At 35.3% G+C, this 22,583-nt stretch overlaps 1 protein-coding gene across 1 annotated transcript; it reads right to left on the bottom strand.

The window, feature by feature from the left end:
* Positions 1–445: 445 nt before the first annotated feature.
* On the bottom strand, positions 446–22,090 carry LOC123555004 (arginine and glutamate-rich protein 1-like). The gene is made up of 5 exons (XM_045345508.2): positions 21,834–22,090; positions 16,443–16,553; positions 15,188–15,413; positions 11,247–11,330; positions 446–4,376 (listed from the first exon to the last, which is right to left on the bottom strand). The coding sequence occupies exons 1-5, from the start codon at positions 22,004–22,006 to the stop codon at positions 4,215–4,217; spliced, it is 756 nt and encodes a 251-aa protein (XP_045201443.2). The 5' UTR covers positions 22,007–22,090; the 3' UTR covers positions 446–4,214.
* Positions 22,091–22,583: the final 493 nt, after the last annotated feature.

Here is a 22,583-nt window from a genome sequence, read left to right as displayed (position 1 = left end):
ATCCACGAGAGCCGAATACAAAGTCCCAGATCTAGCTACTGTTATAATGACCCTTTTATTATATACCTTTACCAGTTTGATTCTTGTTTAGTTCTTGAACGAAATCTTCAATTTTTATCGATATTAAATGGAACTTAGTGAAGTTTTTATGTGCGCTATTTATAAAAATGTGTCGGATCATGCATATTAATGAAAATAGTCCGGCAGCATACAATACGGAAGGTACAATACGGAATTTTAAAGGTACAATAAGGGATTTTTGTCTGTCTGTTCATATTTCATTGTGAAATACAAGCCGATTTTTTACAGAATTTATATAGGTATATAATAAAAATGTATACTACCTAAATTAGACTTGAACCCACAGCATGACTGCAAAAAAACTCATAGCAACACCCTACATGTATATTCTTACAATGGTATGGAGAACAAAATAAAAATAGACTTTTTTTTTTAAAAATGAAGATGGATTTATTCATTCATAAAATACAAACAATATAACCAGTGATCACATATACATGAACACAAAATGTCTTGTCTATAATAATTCATAGGAGAAATCATATAATTAATACACGAGAACAAAATTGTCTAACATACAAAGTTTCAACACAAATCTATGCAATCATAAACATGGTATGGGCATATATAAATAGTCAAAAAATACATGCAAGACCATGTACAAAATGTCATCATTTGTATGCAATGAACATTGTTTATCAGCAATTAATATGGCTTGTGAATGTTTGAAACGAGGTTTATAAAGAATTCTCTAATACATATATGAATAAATATCATAAATAGCCGATTTCTAAATATCTTTGTATAGAGCCCAATATCATATCTTTTATTTATACCACACAGAAAACAAAAACATTCATTCATTATTAACGTCCTAGAATATTTTGTATCTCTATGGGAATATAAATGTTTTGATTCTCTCACAACTTCAAATTATTTTATGAATAATGGCCTTCTAGCAAACTCGCTGCAAATGTTCAATGTTTTAAATCAAAATATGTTCTCTTTTTTTCTCCCGCAACTATTTGTGTAGAACACTAAGGTGTTGGAAATACCTCATTGTCATTGTTTGATATCAATTAACTGGAATAATGTCAGAAAAAATAATATACATCCAGTTTAAAAATGTAAAACTGATATCTTTTAAATTAAACTTTTTTTTTCAAACACAGACACTGTCTAATCATAAATGTTAGGAAATACCATCTGTGAAAAAAAAATCAACCACTCTTTTGCTGTTAAATTTTTTTTATTTCCTTTCCTATTTTTTTTTTTAGTAACAGTAACAATATTTGTTTATCAACAACTAGTGAATGGCATATGCACAATAGTCTGTCAAAAAATTCAGTATGAATGGATGAAAGCTTTTAATCTACACAAAAGACCTCTCAATCACTGACAATTCACACTCAACCCTTGTTTTTTTAAAAAACTAAATTTCTGACACAAAAAACAAGAGCTGTCGGAGGACAGCAACGCTCGACTATTTAACAGCCTTGTCGCTTGAATGAATAAGAAAGTCGAAAAAGGGGCATAATTTAGTAAAAAAGTAAAATAGGGTTATGGAACCTGCAAAGTGCTTATCAGCTCATGACAGTGGACAAGTGTATGAAGTTTCAATCCATTCCCATTAGTGGGTACTGAGATACCAGCTTACATATAAGAATTTAACCCAAAAACTCCTAAGTTGAAAAAGAGGCATAATTTTGTAAAAAGCAAAGTTGAGTTATTGATCCTTTGCACTGCATGTCATATCATGACAGTGAACTAGTGTGTGAAGTTTCAATCCTTTCCCATTAGTGGATACTGAGATACCAGCTTACATACAAAAACTTAACCAAAAATTTCTATGTTGAAAAAGGGGCATAATTTTGTAAAAAAGCAAAATAAAGTTATGGGACCTGCTTTGTGCATGTCAGATCATGACAGTGAACAAGTGTGTGAAGTTTCAATCCATTCCCATTAGTGAGTACTGAGATACCAGCTTACATACAAAACTTAACCAAAAAATTCTAAGTCGAAAAAGGGGCATAATTTGTAAAAAAGCAAAATAAAATTATGGAACCTGTGCAATGTAAGTCAGTTTATCACAGTAAATAAGTGTGTGAAGTTTCAATCCATTCCCACAAGTGGTTACTGAGATACCAGCTTACATACAAAACCTTAACCAAAAATTTCTAAGTTAAAAAAGGGGCATAATTTTGTAAAAAAGCAAAACAGAGTTATGGAACCTGTGCAATGTAAGTCAGTTTATCACAGTGAATAAGTGTGTGAAGTTTCAATCCATTCCCACAAGTGGTTGCTGAGATACCAGCTTACATACAAAAACTTAACCAAATCGGGACGCGGACGCGGACGCGGACGCCGACGCATGGGCGAGTCCAATAGCTCTACTATTCTATGAATAGTCGAGCTAAAAATCTTTTAAAACTGGGAAACAATTTCATTGTCCTGCCCATGTTAGTAAACAAACTATCCGAACATGTTAAATAATTTGACAATCATACACGATTTACTGCTTCTTTGCTCATTTTCCTTACATACTTACCACTCCAAACAAATGTATCTGAAAGTATATTTATAGACTCAACACTCCAGATTTCTAAACTTTATGTACAAATACCGAAATAAAAATCTATTCTCCCTTCCAAAGACAATTCTAAAATTCCATGTATCAAAATAAATGCATTCTTGTAAATTTTAGCAATTTTGAAATTTACTTTCTCGGCTGAAAACTAACGTGCAAGTTAACCCTTATCATGCCAGACCCCACTGATTCTGTCTTTGCAAACAGAGTAGATCATGTTCAGCCTGTATATCCATGCAGTCTGATCAAGATCTGTACGGTTTGCCATTCAGTCAGTAAATTTTTTTGGAAGCACCCCTATTAATAGTTAATGGTGATGTCCAAATTGAAAGATCGTTAAGTTCATAATAGAAAATTCAGCAGGGTAAGGGTTAAAAACTTTTACGTCCGTCAATGAAAACAATTTAGACCGACAACTTAAGTTATCAACTGCATATCTGGAGCACCGAAAGTAATCTATATATATGGAACAAATAAATCTATTACTCAAAATCATGATCAAACATACACTCAACTGTTATCGCATACAGTCTCATAAAAAAGTAGCACAGTTTAAAACATATAAATGAAAATACATAAATTTCATTGACAGATTTTAACAAAACATTAACAATTAAATTGTAAGATAAGATTGTATAAGGGTAATGTTTATGTACTTATGTACCTGACAGTTTACTGGATGTCAACTCTGGGCAATATCAAAATTGAAACTACAGAACGACCAAAATCATTCATTACTTTCTCAGTAAATTAAATCAGAACTTTGGCGGCTTAGACAGGCGTAAAAAAGGAAGAAGTATGCTTTACCGAAATACTTACCTTCAAACTTTATTTAGTTTGTGTGTAATTTTGTCATGTTTTTACTGGCATAAACCCGGGAAAAGATATCATTTTAATAATTAATTCTGTACTAATTCATCAAACTTATTGAATTTACATATTTCAATTTCAAAGCAATGCAAAAAAAAATTGTGGTCTGAAGGAAAAAAGTAAAAGCAAAAATTGTTATTAACATTTCAATTGAAAATGTCTCCCTGATAAAGTGGTCTTATAGCGATGTTACCTTAACCTATCCCCTGAGCAAGGTGTTACAAGGACTTGAACCAACCTCAAGTTACTGTCCAAACCTCGAGTTCCAACTTCAATTTAAATCCCAACCTCAAGTTTCCTTGACAGAATACATATAGCTTCGGGTGTATGTAGAGATTCACTGAAAAATGTCATGACTATTCATCACATCCAAGGCTAGCACATTTCCCCACCGGTTGAAGTAAGCAGACATGTACAAATCCATCACGACATTTTCGCTGTTGATTCAGAGCACAGCTCACCTGAATATATGGGAACTCAATCAAAAAAAAACCTTCACTATCATTTACTGCTAACTGACTTTCACAGCTTGCACTTTACATCACATACATTCCAGACTGATGTAGCAAGATTTATCAACACAAGTAATACTGCCCTATTGATTTGTAGACACTTGAGCCGGGAGTACCTTGACTCTTTAAATATTCACTTCTTTCACCAACCTGGAATCTTAATTAATTTTGCACATATCCAGGACTGATAAATTTTAATTCCAGCTAAATAAACACAACACTGATCATCTGCCGCCTATACTAAAAGACAATTTGGGTCTCGCGTTTTTCTTGTTAAGAATAACTTCCTGTTCACGTTTTGTTTCGTGGCGTCTTTTATCTTCTAGCTGTTGCTTTTCTTCAAGCATTTTACGCTGATCTTCTACCAATTTCAGCTGTTCCTCAGCCTGTAACAAAAAAGTATTTTAGTTTTATATAGAAATTATTTGTTTGGCAGAATAAGCTGAAAACAACATTAGCTTGAGCTGCTTTTGAGAAAAGCGCATGTCTCCCACAACTGCCAAATCATCTGAATAGTTATGTATCCGAGCCAACCAAGTACCAATGACTTAGATTGCCGATACTGGCATGTGATTTTTGTTAATTCAAGGGCCTTAATTCTGAAGTGCCTGGGCCAATTTGGCTAGTTATTGAACTTGACTTATTGTCAAACACATTTTGTTCAAGTTTAGTGAAGATCAGATGAGAACTGTTTCGACTTAGAGTGCGGACAAGACTTGTGACTGACAGACAGACAGATTGACACAGACATTAAATTCATTGTCAAAATTTGAAACCCAAAAATTCATGTCCCCTAGAAATAGTCAGTGTGGCCAAAACCAAGAAATTTCGTGCCCACAAAATTAAATGACGTTACAGCATTTGGTTATTCCTATATCAACTGCCTTGCATAACAGAAACCTCTTGACTGAGCAGTTATTCATTATAATTTTGTTTTTGGACAACTGAGACAATAAACAAGAGGGCCATGAAGGCCCTGTATCGTTCACCTGACCTACTGACCTAAAGATCATCAAGATAGTTTCATTAAGATATGGTCATAAATGTGGCCTCTAAAGTTTAACTAACTTTTTCTTTGATTTGACCCGGTGACCTAGATTTTGACCCCACATGACCCAGATTCAAACTTGACCTAAAGATCATCAAGATTAACATTCTAAGTTTCATGAAGATAGAGTCATAAATGTGGCCTCTACAGTGTTAACTAGCTTTTCCTTTGATCTGACCTGGTTACCTAGCTTTTGACCCCAGATAACCCAATATCAAACTCATCCAAGATTTTATTCAGGGTAACATTCTGACCAAGTTTCATAAAGATTGGGCCAAAATTGTGACCTCTAGAGTGTTAACAAGCATTTCCTTTGATTTGACCTGGTGACCTAGTTTTTAACCCTAGATGACCCAATATTGAAAGCGTCCAAGATTTTATTAAGGGTAACATTCTGACCAAGTTTCATTAAGATTCGGCCAAAATTGTGACCTCTAGAGTGTTAACAAGCTTTTCCTTTGATATAACCTGGTGACCTAGTTTTTGATCCCAGATGACTCAATATCGAATTCGTCCAAGATTTTTTGAGGGTAACATTCTGACCAAGTTTCATTAAGATTGGGTCAAAATTGTGCCCTCTAGAGTGTTAACAGTCAAATTGACGACGGACACAGGGCGATCACAAAAGCTCACCTTGAGCACTTCGTGAGCTGAAAAGACTTTCAGCATGCCTGTAAGGTAGCTAAAGTACCAAAGATATACATTATTAAATTTTTCGTCAATACATAATAGAAATACAGAGTATCTATATTTGAAGAAGCAGTGTACATATTTGCAGGCCTTCTTACAAGTCCAAAAGGGGCCATAATTCTTGCAACAAGAGGGTCATGATGACCCTGGATCGCTCACCTGAGTAGTATGAGCTACATGTTTCAAATGTCAAACTGATAACAAAATATTAAGAAAGTCAGTAGGTCACATTCATGTTCAATGAAATTCAGTTTTACAATTGGTGTGCAAAACTGTGTATGTCATCAAAACTTCAAGGCTGTATCTTAAACAAGAGGGCCAAGATGGCCCTAGGTCGCTCACCTAAGAAACACTCCATAACAGTGTAAAACATGTTTGACCTAGTGATTTCATGGAAACAAATATTCTGACCAATTTTCATTAAGATTGGACCAAAAAATTGGTCTCTTGCGATAAAACAAGCATTTTCTTAGATATGACCTAGTTTTTGACCCTAGATGACCCATGTTCAAACTCGACCTAGATTTTATCAAGGCAATCATTCTGACAAAATTCATGAAGATCAACTGAAAAATACAGCCTCTATCACATACAGAAGTTTTTTCTTTGATTTGACCAAGTGACCTAGTTTTTGACCTCAGATGACCCATATTCAAAATCGACCTAGATTTCATTAAGGCAATCAACCTGACCAAATTTCATAAAAATCAATTGAAAAAAACAGTCTCTATCGCATACACAAGATTTTTCTTTAATTTGACCTAGTGACCTAGTTTTTGACCTCAGAAAACCAATATTCAAAATCGACCTAGATTTCATCAAGGCAATCACTCTGACCAAATTTCATGAAGATCAATTGAAAAAAAAATCCTCTATTGCATACACAAGGTTTTTCTTCGATTTGACCTAGTGACCTAGTTTTTGACCCCAGATGACCCATTTTCGAACTCGGCCTAGATTTTATCAAGGTAATCATTCTGGATAAATTTCATGAAGATCAGTTGAAAAATACAGCCTCTATTGCATACACAAGGTTTTTCTTTGATTTGACCTAGTGACCTAGTTTTTGACCCCAGATGACCCATTTTCGAACTTGATCTAAATTTTATCAAAATAATCATTCTGACCAAAATTCATGAAGATCAATTGAAAAATACAGCCTCTATCGCATACACAAGGTTTTTACGTGATATGATCTAGTGACCTAGTTTTTGACCCCAGATGACCCATTTTCGAACTCGGCCTAGATTTCATCAAGGTAATCATTCTGACCAAAATTCATGAAGATCAATTGAAAAATACTGCCTCTATCGCATACACAAGGTTTTTCTTTGATTTGACCTAGTGACCTAGTTTTTGACCCGAGATGACCCATTTTCGAACTCGGCCTAGATTTCATCAAGGCAATCATTCTGACCAAAATTCATGAAGAAGAATTGAAAAATACAGCCTCTATCGCATACACAAGGTTTTTCTTTGATTTGACCTAGTGACCTAGTTTTTGACCCGAGATAACCCATTTTCGAACTCGGCCTAGATTTCATCAAGGTTATCATTCTGACCAACATTCATGAAGAAGAATTGAAAAATACAGCCTCTATCGCATACACAAGGTTTTTCTTTGATTTGACCTAGTGACCTAGTTTTTGACCCGAGATGACCCATTTTCGAACTCGGCTTAGATTTCATCAAGGTTATCAATCTGACCAATAATCATGAAGATTAATTGAAAAATACCGCCTCTATCGCATACACAAGGTTTTTCTTTGATTTGACCTAGTGACCTAGTTTTTGACCTGAGATGACCCATTTTCGAACTCGGCCTAGATTTCATCAAAGTTATCATTCTGACCAATATTCATGAAGATTAAATGAAAAATACAGCCTCTATCGCATACACAAGGTTTTTCTTTGATTTGACCTAGTGACCTAGTTTTTGACCCGAGATGACCCATTTTCGAACTCGGCCTAGATTTTATCAAGATTATCATTCTGACCAATATTCATGAAGATTAATTGAAAAATACAGCCTCTATCGCATACACAAGCTAAATGTTGACAGACGACAGACGACAGACGACAGACGACAGACGACGGACGACAGACGCCGGACATCGAGCGATCAGAAAAACTCACCTGAGCATTGCTCAGGTGAGCTAAAAACAGGAAAGTAGGTCAGTGGGTCAAGGTCACAGTCAAGTGACATCATATTACTTGGGGTCATCAGGTAATTATAATTAAACAGTCTTGGAAATAGGATCAGATGATTTTTTAAGTATTTTTTCCTATACAACTCACATAATAACTAAGTGACCCCAGGGCAGAGCCTCTTTAAACCCCAGGGGCATAATTTGAACAATTTTGGTAGAGGACTACTAGACAATGCATCATACCAAATATCAAAAGCCTAGGTCATATGGTTTCAGACAAGAAGATTTTTAAAGTTTTTTCCTATGTAAGTCTATATAAAACTTGGGACCCCCCGGGCAGGGCCTCTTTTCACCCCAGGGATACAATTTGAACAATTTTGGTTAAGGACCATAAGACAATGCTACAAACCAAATATCAAAGGTCTAAGTGTTGTGATTTCAGAGAAGAAGATTTTTAAACTTTTTTTCATTTATAAGTCCATGTAAAGCTTGGGACCCCCGGGGCGGGCCATATTTGACCCTAGGGGAATAATTTGAACAATTTTGGTAGAGGACCACTAGATGATGCTACATACCAAATATTAAAGCCCTAGGCCATGTGGTTTTGTACAAGAAGAGTTTTAAAAGTTTTCCCTATATAAGTCTATAGAAACCATGTGACCCCTGGGGCGGGGCCATATTTGACCCCAAGGGGATAATTTGAACAATTTTGGTAGAGGACTACTAGACAATGCATCATACCAAATATCAAAAGCCTAGGTCGTATGGTTTCAGACAAGAAGATTTTTAAACTTTATTCCTATGTAAGTCTATATAAAAAACTTGGGACCCCCAGGGCAGGGCCTCTTTTCACCCCAGGGGTACAATTTGAACAATTTTGGTTGAAGACCATAAAACAATGCTACAAATCAAATATCAAAGGTCTAAGTGTTGTGGTTTCAGAGAAGAAGATTTTTCAACTTTTTTCCCTATATAAGTCTATGTAAAACTTGGGACCCCGAGGCAGGGCCATATTTGACCCCAGGGGGATACTTTGAACAATCATGGTAGAGGACCACTAGATGATGCTACATACCAAATATCCAAGTCCTAGGCCGCGTGGTTTTGTACAAGAAGATTTTCAAAGTTTTCCCTATATAAGTCTTTATAAACCATGTGACCCCCGGGGCGGGGCCATATTTGACCCTTGGGGGATAATTTGAACAATTTTGGTGGAGGACCACTAGATGATGCTACAAACCAGATATCAAAGCCCTAGGCCCTGTGGTTTTGGACAAGAAGATTTTTTTAAGTTTTTCCTTTCGGTTGCCGTGGCAACCAGAGTTCTGCATGGAATTCAATTCTTTGAATAATTTTGAAAGGGGGCCACCCAAGGATCATTCCTGTGAAGTTTGGTGTAATTCTGCCCAGTGGTTTTCAAGAAGAAGTTTTTTTATAAATTGTTGACGGCCGCACGCCGCACGACGGACATTGAGCGGTCACAAAAGCTCACCATGAGCCTTTGGTTCAGGTGAGCTAAAAAGCAGGATGGAGATATGGTTCTTGCTGTACAGTGAACGAGTGTTGCATAGCTTTAATAGAGAAGCTGACATAAACACAAAACTTAACCAAGAAATCTAATTTTCTAAGTCCACAAGGGGCCATAATTCTTGCAATAAGCAGGATGGAGTTATGTTTCTTACTGTGCAGAGTCAGCTATTGATTGTTAACAAGTGTTGCAAGTTTTAAAGCAATAGCTTTGATAGTTTAAGAGAAAAGATGACAACAACACAAAACTTAACCAAGAAATCTGATTTTCTAAGTACAAAAGGGGCCATAAATCTTGCAAAAAGCAATGTAGAGTTATTGTACTTGCTGTGCAGAGTCAGCATTTAATGGAGAATACGTTTTCCAAGTTTTAAGCAATAGCTTTGACTGTTAAGGAGAAAAGTTGACCTAAACACAAAACTGAACCAAGAAATCTGATTTTCTAAGTCCACAAGGGGCCATAATTCTTGCAATAAGCAGGATGGAGTTATGTTTCTTGCTGTACAGAGTCAGCTATTGATTGTTAATAAGTGTTACAAGTTTGAAAGCAAAAGCTTTGATAGTTTAGGAGAAAAGCTGATCTAAATATTAAACTTAACCAAGCAGCTGATCAAATGATGACAAGAATATCTTTTTTTCTCAAAAAAAAAAGAGCTAAAAAGGCAGTAAAACTATTGTTAAATTGACAAGGCAGTCTAAAAGACAGCTTAATTCCCCGCCAAGGTTACGAATAGTGAAAGGGTAAACCTTTGACCTTGACCTTGAACTGACATGGCTGACTCATGAATTCTGCACATTGTCTTGATGAGGTGAGCATTTGACCCCAAGTTTAATGAAAATCCTTCAAGGGGTTTAGGAGATACAGAGCTCAAACCTTTGACCTTGAGTTGTGACCTTGTACTTGAATAAACACAGCTGACTCACGAGTTCTTGATAAGGTGATCATTTGACCCAAGTTTCATGAAAATCCTTAAAGGGGTTTAGGAGATGGAGTGGACACAAAATGGAAGGCTAAAAAATTTGACTCTAATTTGTACCCTTGACCATAAGCCAACATGGCTGACTCATAAGTTCAGCACATTTTCTTGATGAGGTGATCATTTGACCCAGGTTTCATATGAATCCTTCAAGATTAGGAGATACAGAGTGGACACAAAATGGAAGGTTCAAACCATTGAAGCCCCCCACCACCGAGCTGTGACCTAGACCGTTTGCACATTTTCTTGATAAGGTGATTATATGACCCAAGATTCATGAAAATCTTTTAAGGGGTTTAGGAGATACAGACACAAAATGGAAGGCTCAAACCTTTGACCCCAAGTTGTGCCCTTGACCTTGAGCCGGCATGGGTGACTAATGAGTTCTGCACATTGTCCTGATGCGGTGATCATTTGACCCAAGTTTTATAAAACTCCTTCAAGTTTAGGAGATACAGAGCAGACACGAAATAGAAGACTAAAACCTTTGACCTTGAGTTGTGACCTAAACTTTGAGCCGACATGGCTGACTGGTGAATTCTGCACATCCTTTTGATGAGGTGATCATTTGACCCAAGTTTCATGAAAATCCTTCAAGGGGTTTAGGAGATAAAGAGCGGCTCGTGTTATGGACAGATGGAAGGATGGAGACCAACCCCAATGACTCGTGGTGGGGGATTCAAAGAAAATCCTTTAAAGTTTGCAATCATTTGGGAATTTTAGTTCAGAAAGTTGAGGGGAAAATATACCTTCTTTTGCTTCAAAACTACCTCCTATTATCCACCATTAATACAATTTAGAGGTGTCAAAAGCTCTGATCTAAATACTTATCAATTTCATCCACATCAAGACAATAAACCTTACCAATTTTCGCTGAGCTTCTTCTATTTTCTTGTTGTTTTCCAACATTATCCTCTCTAGCTCCAACCGTTTCTGTCTTTCCTCCTCCTAAAAAATAGGTTTACAGAAGTTATTGTGGGTCAAACTTACGGTTTCTGCACAGTCTTGTGAAATTATCAATTCACCCAGAGATTGGCTTCTGTAATGATTTTTTCAGAGAACCAGTCTGAATATTTTGCCCTAAAAAATGTATTACCCTTACAGATTTGAAAGTAATTTTTGAATCACCACTTTTTTTTGTCTCTGTGTAAAATGTGTATTTCATAGACTGCAACATTATCCTTTATTATAAACAACATATGAAACAAGTAAAAAATTTATGAAGATCGTTAAAACTCGAAATCTTGCCATCGGAACCAAATAGATGTGGAGCAACCTTTACTTGGTTGACACTCTCATTTTAGCCTTTTAATGGAAGTCTTTACGTATATGACTTGTTAATGTACCGTATCTTACAATTCTTTACTGAAATGATTTTCCTTAATTTACGATGTCTCTTGAAAAATCAAAAATAAAAGCTTTCATTATTACATAATGAAAACTTTCCTTGGTTATCTATACTTACGTTTGTCCATCCAAACAAAAACACAAACCAAAAAAATGAACAAAACTGCAATATTTTTTGCAAGATTGTTTTTTAACATTTCTGGATGGACGTCCTAGAACTACTTTCCCATCATGGCTGAAAAAGCTATTTTACCCAAATGTACTTTACCTACAAACAGTCCTCGAATCGCCAATCTGTTCCGTGAAATTTCTTCATAAATATTCTGCATGCGACAATGAGCTAAATCCGGACAATTTAATGGGTAGGAAAAATCAGTTAGCGTTACAATTAACTAAAACTGTTTAAGATATGAAGAATACTTGCAGGCACATTTTCCAAAAACCTAAAAGAAATGGAAAAATTGCCTATTTTGTTCTTTGCACAAAAAGGAATCCACTACGCTGCAAGAAAGAAGAATTAAGGAACAGAACTAAACAGAAAAGACATGTATAAAGTGTACCAGCAAGGTTCTCAAAATGAGGCACAAGTTATCATTTTTCAAATTTACACAGTCCACTTTTTTCTTGTTTTTTTTTTCAAAGACCAGAATAATTCACATGAAATCTGATCAATTTGGGTTATTTTTAGACTTGTCAATTTGCAAATTATTTGCACAATTTTTGATGGTATCAAGATATAAATTTCTCTGGTCATGTTAAGGTAGTTCTGTTTGTCCCAATCAATTTTTTTTCTACATGTAGAATTTGATTCGACACTGATTTTTAAAACTTCAGAATATACTAAGAAAATTTGGCAAATAAAAAATGTGGGGTCATGTGCCTGATTTAGAACGACTTTTAACATTGAACCTCACAGAACTTTTCAGGTAGCCAATGAGAAAATAAAAACTTTCGCAAATTGATATAATTTTTCTATGATGTAATTTCAATGAAACTTCTTACAAGTTGTCAATAAGCAAATTTTTGATATAAAATACGTATGTCTGTTTGCTAGTTCTTTTTAACTATTTTCCAGTGATTAAAAAGGTCTGCATATTTCAGGCTTTAGGACATTGTTTGGGCTTATCTGATGTGTCAAAACATTTAAATATCATATAGTATTTTTAAAAATTTACTGGTAGCAACATTGCCTACTCGAAGGTTGACATTAAGTTAACTTTTATTTCCGTATACCCAGTCCAGGCTTTATTCTATTTTATGCATTTAAGTAATGTTACGCCATAACTTCCTGTTTGTCAAACATACAGAACTACCTTAAGAACTCCGTGAATTTTAATAGCACCGTATCGAACTCAGAATTAGTTTTTAGTAATCTAAAAATTTATTGAAAATTATAACATTACTTAAACTCTAGGTTTATTTTGTAAATATTATGTCAAAAGGACCTGTGCCCAATTTTTTATTCCAATAGTGTACACATAAAAAAATGGTGTATATAAGCCACAAGTTACAGAAAGAATGTACTTACAAGTTCGGGAAATTTAGACAAATTTTCGGGTGCACTTATGTGGTGAAAACAAAACATTCAATTAGCAGTGTTATTGTTTTTGTATTATTGTTTATATCTCTACAATAAAAACCCAAAACCAAGCAGAAGTTTTAGCTTGCTGGACACAGTTTTATAAAGTCTGTTTTTATTTTAAATTATATTTGCACATTACAAAATAAAGGGAAATGACTACGTTTACAATTTGTTTTCAAATACACAGGCTTTCGATCCAATAATATTTACAAAGTGAAATGAGAGCATCTATTATTAAGAAAAATGTTTTACGAAAAAGCATAAAATTTGGTATTGAAATGCTCAAAAAAAAAGAGCATTACAATTTATTTTAAACGGGATGAAAAATATGCAATTCTGCCGATTTCTTCTCAGCTAACGCAAAACATACCAGCCTTGTTAAAGGTTATATTTCAGTATAAAGCTACGGTTCGATAAATAGATGTCACTCATTTTACTTTAGTAAATAATATTATTATCCGAATTTCATTGGTTAACAAGAAGTCTTTAAGAGGGGTTAATTTAAATCAGTCATTACACCGAACTGAAGTACAACATTAAATAAATACATCAAACATCAGAATATATCTTTAATACTGAAAAAAAAAATGAAAAGATCCCAAATTTATATTCAACATCTTATTTGATAAGGGCACTGGAGCCATTACAGCTTGTATCAGACTGTATTTTAGAAGTCCTTTTAGCCAATACATGTAAATAGCGATCGATTACATTTGAAAAGCAAAGTCCATAATCATGCTATGGTCTGACAGCTACCCTCCCAATTCTGGTTGATTAATAACAGTTTCCGGTCTTCCTAGACTTTTCCACACAAGTGAAGCTTCCAGCCTACCTACCTTAATAGAAAATTCAACTAAACCAGTGTTATTCTTTGATTCTGTATCTTTGCTAATTTGTTCTTAAGTTATTTCCCAATATAAATCGTAGCTAAAGGCCAAAAAACTTATTCAACATCAATCATCTTTGAAAAGCACTGCTTTGCCAAGAAGCAAGTGTGTGTTTCCAATATCTTGGTGGAGATTTTGCTAGAACATTGAAAATGATCACAGCCAGCCCTGTAAATATTTAACTGTAGATATTCATAATAAAATATGGCAATGACATGTAGTATAACACCTGAAATCTGCATGCTGTTAAACTGAAATATTCCCTCCTTGAAATGTAGACCTATCTTTTTTTTTGTTTTGGGTTATCGCAGTTTTTCAACAGTGATTCAGTTATCCTTACCAGCGTTCCTGCATTCTGTATCAGTACTAACCTTTTCTCGACAAGTAACTCACAACTTCCCTACTATTATCAAAGATGGGGGACGAATAACTGCAGGCACAATGCCTTTTATCAACTGTCATGTACAATTTACACCTTGCCCGTGGATCAAACTCACAACCCCACGATCTGCGCTCTTCCTTCTGAGCTAAGTGAGTGGACACAGACCTATCCAAGCCTAACAATAAATGCATGGAAACAAATTTTGAACCCCCACCCTATACCCCAAATTTCAATTTTAAGTCTCCCTCTTAAAGCTTAGATGATTGGCAAATGAAAACGTCTATAAGCATGATTATAAAGAAAGAAAAAAAAAATATGCAGAAACTACTATCAAAGTGTTTTTTTGTTTAGTCACTGCTACTTGAAAATGGCATTTCGCATACATGTCAACACTGACTTTACTTTACTGAATTTAAATCAGATCTAAATAAAACTCATGGAACCTATTTTACACCAAGATTTCATTTGCCAACCAGTTAAGTAAAAGTACAGAAAATAATTCTTCTTTTGTCTGGTCCTATATGACAGACAAAAAGTCCAGGGACAAAGCTGCAAAAACAGCCATGTCTGGACTGCAGTAAAACTGCCAATCAGAACGACTCTGTACCTCCTTTCGTTTCTGAGACTCTATTTCTGCTGCTCTTTGTTGCTCTAATTCCTGTAACATCTGTTTCTCCATAATTTGTTTCGCTTCTTCCACACGTCTCTTCACTTCTGCCTCAATCTCATCCTTGCGCTTTTCAAGTTCCTCAGCAACTCGTTTGGCAACAAGTTCCTCAACGCGGCGAGCTACTTCTTCCTCAATCAACTTCTCCTCAAGCTCCTTCTGTTTTCTGAAAGTTATAATTACAAGGTTACAGCCAAAACATTCTTCACAACTTCTCTACTTAAGAATTCCATATTGAAAAATTTCTCCAGGAATAATTATTATTCTGTTTAAATAAGGCATTAAGGAGAGAAAACCAACTGGTAACACCACTTCCCAAGAACATCTATATATATAGCCTCTTCAATTTGCAACACACACATTCACCCACACATTTAGCAAATCATATAGATAAGGACGAAACAAAAAAATAAGGGAAACACAGAGTGGCAACACCTTGGAAGAGTCAGTGGCAAAAACACCATTTTTAACACTTCTCTACGTGTGTCAGCAAATATGTTTGGAAGTGGTTACGGGTCCAGTAACCATTATACATGTATTAGTATGTACTGTATTAGTAATACAAATGTATAAGATAACTGATGGTAAAAAGTATGATTAGTTGTCGCAAAGTTACCGTTATGTTTTTTTTTGTAAATTATATATATATTCTATCTATAATTAGCTCTCACTCGGGCTCTAGGCATATTGAATATGGAATTTTAACAGTGATTTACAGTAGTCACAGTAACTGTTACTTACTCAAGCAGTAGAACAAATTCGACAATTCATGAGCACAATCCATATATCTTAAATACTATTTAAAGAAAACATTAGTTTATTAATTAATCAGTCCCAAAAAATTTGATAAAGCTTCTGATTATGGCATAAAACTTGCTATTTATTATTATCGAATTTGCGTTGATCGTAGTTTTCTTAAAGAATTATAAATACATCTGTTGCCTGTCAGTTACTATGTATTTAGAAGGATGAGAAAAAATAGACAGCAAACCTATGAAATCATCTCCCGTTTTTAAAAATAAAATATAGTCTCCTCTCTGTAAAAACCATTCTCAGTCTTCATACTGAAGAACGGACCCCTAGATTCTGGGTCTAGAGGTCCAGTTACCAGATCCCTAGTTACTGCTAATATGTTTTCATTATGTACTTTGCAGTCTTTCAATGATTACTTGGAAATCTGAAGAATGAATCTTACTGCAGCCTTTGGCGCTCCAATTCTAGTTTCTTCTCCTCTTCTTCCCTGCGTTTTGCTCGTAGTATCAGATCATCATCACTACTAGAACTGCTTGATGACAAAGAACGGTGTCTGGAAAATGAAGAAATTTCAGAAATTCTAATATGAAAAATCATTAATGTTTTCACTAAAACATGACATTGCTGATGCCAGTATTATTTCAGATGAAATGTGTCTGCAAAACATTACATATTCATATACATTACATATTGTCAGGTCCTTATAATTGCTGCATGCCTTGATTTGCAGCCTTTTTTGTTTGCTTACTGATCACACAAGATTTTGCATTCAATCATGCACCGTGATGAGTTGTTTAATAGTGACAGAAAAATGCATTTTAAGAAGGCAAGTGCATTAATTATTAATATGTCAGTGTCATGAAAATCTTATCTATTACACTATTCCCTAAATACAGTCACTACAAAGCAGGGCTTTTGGTATGTTCTGAAACTCAAGTCACTGACTCTTCAGCCTTCAAGCTACATGTATACTGTTATTAATGCAACTCCCACAGACTTTATCTAAAACAAGTACATATATAGTCATAACAGATTTTCTTAAGCAATTCATATTTTAGTCTTATTTTGCGCATTGCCTAAAAATGGGTGGGGCTTGGTGCTTTGCATGATTTTATTCTCAGCAAATTCTTCTAAATAAGAGCTGCTTTGGCAACAGTGATCATATTTTTCTTAAATGCAGACTTTTTATTCACATTGTACTAGAAAAATCTTGTAAGAAATGATAAAAATGTCAGAAAATGGCGGTCGCGAAAACGAGTGACAAATACGAAAAACGAAAGTAAACATTTAAAATTCTTGAAAAAATAACTGTTTCAAATTTCATTTTTTCATCATACCACGTATAATTTCTGCTTATTTAAAGCATTTAATTTGTTTTGGCCCAAACAAGGCCTCGGCAAGAATAATAAATTTGCTATAGACCGTGACGACTGACCGGCTCATGTAATCGTGTCAAGCACACAAAATAAATTAACAAGTGGTACAAACACGATAATCTAAGGCTGCATTGTTTATCAAATAACTTTTACACATTGATCAATAACCACCTTTGATAATGACAAGGCAAACTAAATACAAACCGCGAGATGATCACATGTCAGTCGGCGTGTGGTGAGACTGACATCTGTCAGTAGCTAATTAACATATGACGCTCCGCCTACTGCCATTTTTCCGCTTGTGCCGGCGAACGATATTGAAATTCACTGGGATTTTGATTGACAAGGGGCAGAAATTTTCAAACTTGAGACGCATCAAAGTAAATTTCCGTGAGTCAAGCCGACGCACGTGGCATATTTTATGCATTTCAAATATGAGTTTTTCTCGATTTTCGCGGGTCAAAACCCGGGACCTCAGGTCAACCGAACGCCCTGCTACAAAGACATATTTTCATACCCTAAAATGGCTGTTTTAAGTCCAAAATTCTTGCATCTGCTTAGTTTACATTTTATCAATTGATGTTGTGATGATAAATGAAAATTATTAAATGTCTACGTAAACAAGGTGTTTTCATACATGTACCCTTGGCAATTTTTCTCCTGCTATTTTTAACTGTCTGACTAATCCTCGGCCTATCAGAAGCAGAGTTCTGCCAAGGTTTTCAGCATAATGGGCCCATGGCCCATCTACCCTGAAAACATGGGGCCATTCTGAAACTTTTTGGCCACTGCCTTATTTCAGTTCTCTAGCCACTGCCTTTATTAATACCATCAGCATTTTTAGTAATATTTTTGTAGTGGTTGTATGTATAAAAGGCCACTTCCAATAGCGACGTGGTTAGTGTCCGACTTCAGATCACGAGGTCCGGGGTTCTATCCTCAGTAGAGTCTGTGCAGGGATATAAATTAACACTCGCCCAGTGTGACCAGATTTGAAGTTGGTCGAGACAATTTTCCAAGATAGTCGCCCAGCTGGCGAATGGCTTTGGATTCTCCTTATGTCAATATTCTGGGTTTTTCCGAGACTGACTTATTAATATGCACGACATCACTTAAATCGACCAATTAAAATTACCGATATATACTACAACCAATAGGCATACGCGGATCATTTACTCCATCTCTAACAATGGTTGCGCCCATAGAAATACAGCACTAGAAAGTAGAGGTTTGTTCAAGGCTGTTAAAGAGCTTAGAACGGCCAGTCGCGGCGACAAAAGGAAATATTATCAGGATTATGAAAAGACCTAAACAGCTAAAGGCCAATGAGGACTTTTAATGAAAAATGGGCTGTTAACAGACCGTGGCTGCTTAGAACACCTACCGCAACATGGTTTGTTCTTTTTGTACAAGTTGTCGAGTAATAATTTCGTGACGGGTTGCAAGTCCTGTAACTGGACAATGTAACAAAATACCATGACCATAAGCGTGCAGCCTCTATCAAAATGCCCATAAACAACCCAAAATTTATCCTCTAGTGCTGCAAAAATCATTCAAACTTTAAAGTAAGTGCGTCTGTGTTTGAGAGGCTGTGTCCTATGTTTAGTCTAAACTTTAGAACATGTCATGCAGGCACTGGTTGATTATAACTTTCCTCTTTCAATGTGAGTTTGATGAGTGTTCTGACTGTTCTGTATTTAAATTTAAGATTTTGATGTATTTTGGCAGGATGCAAATTACAAGACTTATTATTAAGTATGTAGATCTAAACCACTGTTAGTATATTTTTCCGCTAATAATAGCTGGGGCCCTAGAATTTGCCTTTAAGGAGCCCAGATGGCTAATAGGGTCTGAGTGTTAATTTATAGGAAGTGTCTAGCCATCCGGAAACCGGACGCCTAGCCTGCGTTCTAGTTGTCCGGTTACCGGACGGCTAGCAAATCCTCAGGGGATTTTCTAGTCGTCCAGTAATTGATTTCTTAATGAATAAGTAATGATTTTATATAGTTTTAAGTGTTATTTACTTAAAATATCAATACTTATCTGATTTTTCAGTCGATTAAACGCAAGAGATCGTGTTTGTTTACAAATCCGTTAATATTCTATTTTTAGAAATGATAAAACATTGATCGCCGAACGTCCATTTGCTATTTTGCAAAAAGTGATGTTTTTTTCTAACGGCCTAAACTTTAATTATTATATATAATTTTATATATATTTTTTGAAGAATGGAAAGCTTAAAAAAGCAATTCATTCATTAATTTTTACTTTAATTACAGTGTACGAAATTCAGATTTGAATCCAATAGCCCGTTCGGGCTACCAGACTAAAAATTTTCCAAGCCATTTTCCATTTTTGCACCATATAACATCTTGTTTTAAAAACATCTCTATGCATGTTTGAAGTAATAAAAAAGACATACAGTATATGTTTGCCATGTTTTTGAAAAATTTTAACTCGAAATACTCCAGTCCAGATCAGCATCGTCAGAGTCCAAAAGCATCGCACATGACACTCCTTGCCAAAACGAAATATAAACTGTTATGCCCGATTTTTCAGGATCCGCACTGGCCAATTACTGCAACTCGGACTGTTGACAATTTGTAAGATGTAATACCGAGTGCTGAATACACATTTACACACACGCTGATAGCATAATTTAAGCTCCGCCTACTGCAGGTACTTGTGAGATTTTCGCGAGAAGTGTGAAAGCTAATCAAATTATCCGTTACGCTAGAGGTGATTGTATTCAGCCAATTAGAGCTGCGGTTACGTCTTTGGCACTGTGTTTGATTGTCAACAAGTAAGAGTGCAAAAACCAATAATTCCATAAGCGTTTCTCAGTCTGGAAAATCACGATGCAGTACTCGTTTAATTAGCATGTTTTTTTTAAACAAATGAGGAAAATTCGGTAGCCCAGTTGGGCTTGTACCTGTGGAAAATCGGTAGCCCGAGCTGAAATTTGGTAGCCACGGGCTGTCGGACTACCGTGAATTTCGTACACTGTAATTATTTCAAAATAAAATGGAGTAGTGAACGCTTAACTACTGTTTTTCTTAAAGTTTTGAACATCACGCTGCCGCTTTTGAAATAAGATGTCATTTAAAACAGTTATTCATTAAAAAATATTTGAATACTAAAATATGAAAATTTGAAAGTACTTAAAAACTGTTTTAATTTTGAAAATCCAGTGAAAAAGTTGTTGTAGATATAAATTAGGAAGTGTCTAGCCATCCGGTAACCTGGGTGTCAGACGTTTCACCCCCAAGACTGTTCCTCCCCAATTGGCTAGACACTTCCTAATTTATCCCAGACTCACCAGTTTCGACGCACATAACAAGCAACATGGCCGCGCTTTTTCATTCAGTAACATACGTGACTCTATTAGATGTTGCATGTGCACAAACCTTTTATGCATTGAATCATACCAATAACATCTTATTCTAAACAAATGACTGCCAGAAATCAAAAGGTAAACAACAACTAGTGTGGTCGGCCATATTTTTTTCTAACACACCTATTTCGACGCATCTTACATGATACTTGTTACGAAGCTTTTGATTGGCTTAAATATTTGTGCAATCACTGTAAGTAATGTGCTACACCATAACTGTCATGGACGCTGCAATAAAACTTGACACAAAAGCAGATGCAAGTAGATCATCAATATTAAGGCCAAATGATATAAATAAATCTGAAAACATTTAAACATTCATGAACATAAGGGGCTAAGAACATAAATAATCACTCTGCTTTTTTAATACACACTGTCTCCTGTTTTTTCTTTCATTTTTCTGGACTGCAGTGTTTACAGAGGAATTGGGTACATTTTGTTTTATACAAAACTTTAGATCAACCCAGTGTTCGCAGCCTACTTGACAAGAGAAAAAAAATGAAGTGAGTAGAAATGATCGCATCGATATATAATCCGTACACCTTCCAAAACAGTGCATAAAATAGTGCGACTACATATGTCACATGGCAGTGATGTGACCTTGATAGCACCAAAGTCGGCTGCAGACGTACAACAACATTTCCAGTGTCTTTTTTAATGTAAGCTTCCACAGGGACGTTTTTAAAATGGATGAAAATTTACATTAGTAGAAACATTAAAAATCATGTATTGGGTAAATGTAAATTGATAAATATCTTCATATCCTAAACTTTCCAACTTTTTTATCGGTTAAATTAACCATGATGTTTTCTGTCATTACACCGAGTTACTACGCCATCGGAAACCACAAGTTAATCGAGAACGAGGTAAAAACAAAAATGGCGTCGAAATAGGTGTGCGTAAAATTATGTGGTGCGACGATATATCCCTGTCTGTGGTTATTTTACTAGGGCCGAGAAGATTTCAAAACTTTAAAACGGTTAATCATTTGTATAATCGAATCAGATTTAAGTTTTCTATAACTGAAACAAACACTTGATGTAACTGTTTTGATCTAACGCACCTGCGTTTCCTTTCTCTGTCCCTCGATCGTGAACGAACTCGACTGTGTCTGTGGTTTTTGTCGCGGGACGTTGACCTAGATCTGGTCCTGCGCTTTTTATGTTTACTGCGATGCTTCGATGTAGATTTACTTGCCCTACTCGCAGATCGACTTCTACTCCGCGATCGTCCCATCTTGTAAATATACTAAATTATTTCAATCTAGTAAAACTCAGACGTTTTCCTCCGTAAAAATGGCCGAGACTAATGACGTCATGGCAAATAAAATCATAAATATAATTCGACGGAACTTAAAAAACATAAACCCGAAAAAAAGGATGACTAAATACCGGAAAAAGCCCGTTCCCGTTGTATTTGATCGGAAAGGGCCTGCCATTGTGTTTGTTATTAGAAATTATAAGGAATTATTATTTCACATTTCACAAACATATGGCTGGCCTTTTCCAACGAGGTTAGGCCCTTTCTATCAGCGTTTTCTATGCACTGACTAGTGGTTTGCCTATAATTCATTCAAAACTTTTATTTTCATAATTAATTTTCTTTTTTAATGACAAAACGAATTATGAAGAAATAATTCAATAATTTCCAATATAAAACATATGGCAGACCCTTTCTGATCATGTTAGGTCATTTCCGATTAACGCAGTTTGTGCACTGAGTCGTATTTTGTCTACAATTCTTTTAAAAATAAAAAAGATATATATTTATTTTTCAGAATTGATTTTCTTTTTAAATGACAAAATGGAATGTG

This window comes from Mercenaria mercenaria, chromosome 7 (genome assembly GCF_021730395.1).
Source record: "Mercenaria mercenaria strain notata chromosome 7, MADL_Memer_1, whole genome shotgun sequence".
In the NCBI taxonomy this organism is placed as follows: Eukaryota; Metazoa; Mollusca; class Bivalvia; order Venerida; family Veneridae; genus Mercenaria; species Mercenaria mercenaria.
This window is presented reverse-complemented; position numbering and strand designations above follow the sequence as displayed.

Bases quoted from the DNA above. Each gene is read 5' to 3' on its own strand.
- LOC123555004 (XM_045345508.2), bottom strand. From the start codon at position 22,006: ATGGGACGATCGCGGAGTAGAAGTCGATCTGCGAGTAGGGCAAGTAAA. The intron at 16,554-21,833 runs GTGCGTTAGATC...TTCATTTTCCAG, and splicing joins GACAGAGAAAGGAAACGCAG to ACACCGTTCTTTGTCATCAA. The intron at 11,331-15,187 runs GTACAGAGTCGT...CCTATTTTTTAG, and splicing joins AGTCTCAGAAACGAAAGGAG to GAGGAGGAAAGACAGAAACG.